The following is a 5,935-nucleotide window of genomic DNA, read 5'->3' as shown; positions in this document are numbered from 1 at the left end:
GGGGCTGTGGGTCAGGACTGAGGGGCACCAGAAGGCCAGGGGGGTGTTTAGGAGTGAAGGGCACCAGCAGGGCTGGGAGAGGCAGGGGCTGCGGGTTGAGAGTGAGGGGCACTTGCCGGGCTTGGGGTGCAGAAGGCTGGGAGTGAGGAGCACTGACGCGCCAGAGGGGCTGCAGGTCGGGAGTGAGGGGCACTGGGGAGCCAGGACCGGCTGCAGGTTTGCAGTGAGGGTCAGGGCACATGGGGCCTCACCCACCGGTGGAAGTCGGCCAGGCAGTGCACCTGGCTGGTGGCATCCACGGTGAAGGCAACGCCATCCAGGCCACGGCGACAGACAACGCAGGTGAAGCAGCGTGGGTGGAAGGCTTTGCCCATTGCTCGCAGGATCCGGTCCAGAATGGGCTGTGAGCATGTTGAGCACTTCTCCAGGGTCAACTGGGGCGGGGTGGTGGGGTCAGGCCAGGGCCCGTCCCCCCACATTCCCCACCCTGCCTACAGGCAGCACTAGGAGAGAACTCAGTTCCCCCTGCTTGCATCCTACCAGCCCTCACTCCCCAGACATCCAGGCTCCTTGTCTCTGCAGCAGGGACCCAGCATCCTGGGGTGGGCTCATCCCCCAGGTGGGCCCATTTCCGCAGCAGAGAGCCCAGCACCCCTGGGTGGACCTGCGCCCCACTCACCGCATAGCAGGCCTCGCAGTGTGGGCGCCGGTCCAGGGCATAGAAGAGGAGGCCACGTAGGGGCCGGCGGCAGGACACGCAGACAAAGCAGGTGGCATGGAAGAGGCGGCCCAGGGCAGCCACGCCAGCCCCTGCCCCCTGCACTGCCCCCCCACAGGTCCCGCAGCGCCCTGCAGGGGGGGCGGGAGGGAGAGTGAGGACCCAGGCATGGCCCTGCCCCCTCCCAGAGGTCCCTCCCAGAGGCCCCGCCCCTCACCAAAGTACTCCCCCGGTGGTGGGTTCTGCATGTCCTGGACCAGCTTCTTGGTGAGGCGGTCCAGCTCATCCTCAGGGCAAGGGAGGGGCACCTGGGGGGCAGAGAACCCAGGCATCCAGGCTCCCAGAATCCCCTGGTCTCAGCCCCCAGAGCCCTCCCAGAGAACCCAAGCGTCTGGACCCCCCACTTCCTCTCTTACCTGCTGCTGGTAGCTTCCCCCACCACCAAGGGGCGCCTTGATGGGTCCAGCACAATCCTCTTTGCACAGATATGGGGCCCTGGGCCCTGGGCTCCACCCCCTGGGGGTCTCCTGCCCCCTGCTGGCCAGGGGAGGTGCGTCAGCCCGGTGCTGGGGCCGACTGTAGCCCGGCACGGGTTGGGCCACCTTGACTTGGACATTGAAGGCAGGGCTCAAGGGGGTCAAGGCTGTAGCGTAGGATGCCGGGGTGGGCTGAGGGTACCTCCGTGGTGCCCCTGCCCCATAGGCAGGGGGCACCTCCCCAATGGTCAATGACCCGGACATCTTGGCATTGCTGGGCCTGTACGCACTGAGGTCATAATTCTGGAGAGAGAAGATGGGAGGTAGAGATGAGAGGGGGGGTCCTAGTGGAATCATAGGAGTCCCCTCATCCCCTTTTGGGGTCCTCACCCTTGATATTCCACCCCCCCCGAACCCCCCCAAAGCACTCAAGAGCCCTCCAACAGGGCCACCAACAGCCAATGGTAAATATGAACAACCTCCAGGCAGCATCATGGACCTGGCAATAATCTCCCCAACTGTGGAGGCTAGAGCCATGAACCTGGTGGTGTTGGAAAGCTAAACTCCAGGGCTTCCCAATGGCACCAAGATCACATCTTGATGAGCCTCCTATCATGATATATTGTGACAAAGCAATTGCAATTGTGGCCTCTCCCTTTGCCTCCAATGGGTTTTTTTAAGCAGCTGTATCTTAGCACTGGAGCACAGAAGGAAGTCACAGGAGGCGCTGCCTGATAGGGATGGGCTATGCTTTTCAGCAGTGCCAACTGTGGGCTCCTGGGTGCCCAAGGTACCGGTGTTGCCAGTACCTACCCCCACCCCCCACACAGCAGGTAGAAGGACGGAGTTGAGTTGGCCTTGGCAGTGGTGTGGGTCCTATTAGCTCCTCCCCTTCCCCCCTCCCCCGAAGTGGAGGAGTCTTTTCCTCTCCCCCACCCCACCACCATCCAGTAGGGTCTGTACCTGCCTGGCCCCACCCCAGTGGGAGGGTGCCGCGCTCTCCAGGTCAGCCAACATGGTGGTGAGCGAGTCGATCTGGGAGTCAATGCTGGCGCCCCGGTCCGGGGTGGAGCCCTGGGGTGGGATTCGAAGAAGTGCAATGTGGGAAGGGAAGGGCCTCCACCCCATCCTCTCCACCCCACCCCCCACAGCTTACTTGCATGGTGTATCCAATCCGTCCAGCCCTGGGGACTTCTGGGTAGCGTGGATTGGGGCCCTCAGGGGCCGGGGTACCTGGAAAAAGAAGGGGACAATTACCTTAGTCGATCCCCCCAGATCTGCCCCCCCGGGGCACTTAGGAGGAGGGTTACCATTGGTCTCCAGGGGGCCAGTGGGGACTGTCCTGGGGGGTTGTGGGGAGCCCCCTGCTAGCTTTGGAGGCAGCCAAGTGGGCCCAGACATCACAGGAGGCCTGTTGGAAATGGAGGGGGTTAAAGCCTGGATGCCTGGGGTCTCTGGGAGGGTTGTGGGAGGGGGTTATGGGGCGGAGGCTGGGAGTCTGAATTCCTGGGCTCTTTGAGAGGGGTGGGGGGGGTGTTCAAAGCAGGTTTTGGTCAATGGACCCCCCCCACTTTCCGTGACGTCACAGCATTCCAAGGGTCACGTGGGGGGCTGGGAATTCCGGCCACTTCCGGTGGGGAGGGGGAAGGAACCCCCCCCAGGGCAGGGAGCCCAGACGCCCCCCGCACCCAGCCGGGATCGGGCCCCTGCCGCTGTCCACACAGAAGCAGCCCCGGAGATTTGGAGTCTTAAAGGGGCCCGGAGCTCTGGGGCAGTTGAGGGACGGGGGGACCCGGGGGTGCGGGCTCCTCTCTCAGCCGGTCCTTTCCCCACGCAGGGGTTTGGGCGCCCGGGTTCCTTGCAGCTCTGGGATGGGGGGATCCCGGGGCGTCCGGGCGGGGGATGCTCTCCCCGTGATGTAGGCAGGGAGACACCCGCCATGATGTCACAGGCACTGAATCCAGGTGTCCGGGCCAGACGGAAGCAGCTCCGGTCTCCATCCAGCCCCCGACCTCGGCCTCCGCTGCTTAGCACCCCGGCCGGACGCCTCGGTCCTCACCCCCAAGGAGTGTGGGCTGCTGACGTCGTGGGAGGCAAGTCCCCACTCCACTGGCGCCCCTCACTCCCGACCCACATCCCCTTGTCAGGCTGCCCTTGGAGCCCCGCCCTCTCGGCAGCCATCCTCTTAGTCCCGCCCCCTGGCCCTCCCCTCCCTTATTGTGTCGCCTTCTGACTCCTCCCCTCATCCAACTGGGAGTGCTGGTATCACAGGGGGCGGGGCCAGGACACCCCTGTGGTGATGATGTTGCAGGGGGCGGGGCTTCTAGGGGCCCAGCCCAGCCCCCCCAAGAAGCCCCGCCTCCCTACGGTCTGTCCCTGTTGGGTTTCCCTAAACTGGTCTGGGTGGGGGGAGCCTTCCCCTGCCCTTCCCTGTGTGTTGCCCCTCCCCCCACCTGTGATTTTTCTGAGGGAATTAAAGGGTGTTTTGGTAAAAAGCTCCCTGTGTCCCCTTGCTCAATTCAGCCCCAGCCCCAGCTCGCTGGGTCCTCTGGCAGGGGGGTGGGTTGGCTGCAAGGTAGTTCTCCTCCCCACCCCCCCACCCCCGCTGGGCCCTGTGCTGGGTGTGGGCGATGGACAGGAATGTGTGGTGATGGATAGAGGGATCCATGGGTGGGGCGTTGGGTTGGTGGGTGGACGGGTAGGTGGATGGATGGATAGATAATAGATGTGCCAATAGATGGAAGGATGGATAAACAGATGGGGAGGGAATGGATGGATGCAGCATGTGTGTGGATGGATAGACAGGTGAATAGACAGATGGATAGCTGGAGGGTGTGGAGTGAGTGCATAGGTAGATAAATGGACACGGCGTGTGGATGGATGGATGGAGAGAGTAAAATGGGCCTTTGGCTGGAGGGACTGATCAAGGGTTGGATGGCTGCGTGGTCTGGATGGATGGATGGAGAGATGGCCAGATGGATATGGAGATGGAGGAGTGGAGGGATGGATGGAGAAAGGGAAGGAGGGTGTCTGTGGATGGATGAGTAGAGACCTAGATGGATGGGGGATGGAGGGATAGGAGGATGGATGGAGAGACAGAGGGTGCGGAGGGATGGATGGTGTGTATGGATGGATCCATGTATTGATGGAGGGATGGACGGACAGATGATGACTGGATGAAGGAGTGTGTGGGCATGGACAGATGGATGGATGGATGCAGCAGGTGTATAGATGGATAGCTAGAAGGTGTAAAATGGCTGGCTAGAGGGAGCAGAGGAATGGATGGACAGATACATGGATGGAGGGTGCACATGGGGTGGGGGTGGAGGGCAGACGGATCAATGCACTGAGGGGGCTGCAGATGATCCTGGTCTCCCCCGCTGGCCTTGGCCCCACCCCTGCCTGCTCAGCTAATTCTGGAGGGGGGTTGTGTCAGCAAGAGGAACCAGCTGGGTGGGTGTTGATATCCGGGACACCTGGGTTCCCTAAGAACAGATGGTTGCCGGTGGGAGCTGGCACCCATGCCCAGACACCTGGGCTCTCTGGGAGGGCAGTGGAGCCTGGTGGGTGAGAGGAGGGGTCTGGGAGCCCGGACACCTGGGTTCTCTGTGGGGGTTCAGGGATGGAAACAGGTGGTGTTGGGAGCCAAACCTCTGGGTTCTCTGCGGGAGGGGGGTCCTAACCCATCCCTTCCCCCTCCCCAGGCCATGGCAAAGGACTACCCATATTTTCAGCCCCTGGACGTACATGAGGAGCTGGGCCCACCTCCCGGTAGGTATCTGGATAATCAGACGCATGGGTCCCTTTTCCAACTCCTGGGTGCCCTACTCTAACCCCCTCCCCAGATGCCTGGGTCCTTTCCCCCCACCCCCATCCTCTGGGACACACGGGTTCCAGAGGGGGCAAGGTCTATGGCTGACCCTGATCTAGCCCCACCCCCTCCCTCTAGGGCCTGCCCTCTTCCACTCAGCAGGGTAGCACCCTCAGCCTGCCTTTCCTCGACCTCAGCCCTCCCTGCTTAGCACCCCTGGTCTTCCAGACACCCCTGACCTTGGCCCTCCCTGATCAGCACCACCAGTATCCCATCCACTCTCCAACCTCAGCCCCCCCCTGCTTAGCACCCTGGTCTCCCATCCACCCCGACCTTGGCCCTCCCTACCTAGCACCCCTGGTTTTGCATCCACCCCCTGACCTCGGTCCCCCCTGCTTAGCATTCAGATGCAGCCAGCTCTGGGGTGGGGCCCAGCTGAGTATAACAGGGACCCCCCTCATTTCCTGCCCCCCCTCCAGTCTGACCAGGGGACAATGGAAGGAAACAGCTGAGTGATGTCACCCACCTCCACCCGGACACCTGGGTTCTCTGGGAAGTGAAAGGTGGGGGGTGACAACAGGGGGACGCAGGAGCCCAGATGCCTGGGTTGTCTGTGGGGAGCTGGGCTGAGGGAGCTGGGACTCCTGGGGTCCCTGTGTGGGGGAGCAGTGTGGCAGGTTGGGGGCCGGGACCCTGGACACCTGGGTTCTCTGGGCCTGGACTCCAGGGGAGCCCGGATGCCTGGATTCTCCCCAGCTCAGGAAGGGGTGTGGCTGGCGGCCTGCTGAGGTGGTGGTGGGGGCCCCCGGATGCCTGGGTTCCCTCCCGAATCCTGGAGTTGTCCTGTCTCTTTCCTGAAGCAGCTAAAAATAGCGCCCCCCCCCCACTCCCTGCCCCCGCACAGCTGAGCAAGCAGGAAGGGTACCGGCT

The 5,935-nt window shown here is 62.8% G+C and overlaps 1 protein-coding gene across 6 annotated transcripts in view; it reads right to left on the bottom strand.

Annotated features, from left to right (window-relative positions):
- The window catches only part of TRIP6 (thyroid hormone receptor interactor 6), a 12,575-nt gene extending 9,180 nt beyond the window's left edge, over window positions 1-3,395 (bottom strand). For 3 of the 6 annotated variants that reach the window (XM_025193776.1, XM_006037304.3, XM_025193775.1), the window contains exons 1-8: window positions 3,254-3,395; window positions 2,505-2,605; window positions 2,351-2,427; window positions 2,158-2,268; window positions 1,135-1,497; window positions 936-1,026; window positions 680-849; window positions 256-434 (exon numbers count right to left, since the gene is read on the bottom strand). In XM_025193776.1, the coding sequence (XP_025049561.1) occupies window positions 256-434; window positions 680-849; window positions 936-1,026; window positions 1,135-1,497; window positions 2,158-2,268; window positions 2,351-2,427; window positions 2,505-2,605; window positions 3,254-3,375 (1,214 nt within the window). In that variant the 5' untranslated portion in view covers window positions 3,376-3,395. Of the gene's footprint in view, window positions 1-255; window positions 435-679; window positions 850-935; window positions 1,027-1,134; window positions 1,498-2,157; window positions 2,269-2,350; window positions 2,428-2,504; window positions 2,606-3,132 lie in introns of all 6 variants that reach the window. The other 3 variants (XM_006037305.3, XM_025193774.1, XM_006037306.3) reach the window with 3 other exon arrangements.
- Window positions 3,396-5,935: the final 2,540 nt, after the last annotated feature.

This window comes from Alligator sinensis, unplaced genomic scaffold, assembly GCF_000455745.1.
Source record: "Alligator sinensis unplaced genomic scaffold, ASM45574v1 scaffold1488_1, whole genome shotgun sequence".
Taxonomy (NCBI): Eukaryota; Metazoa; Chordata; order Crocodylia; family Alligatoridae; genus Alligator; species Alligator sinensis.
Note: the sequence above shows the minus strand (reverse complement) of the source record. Positions and strands in the feature narration are given on the sequence as shown.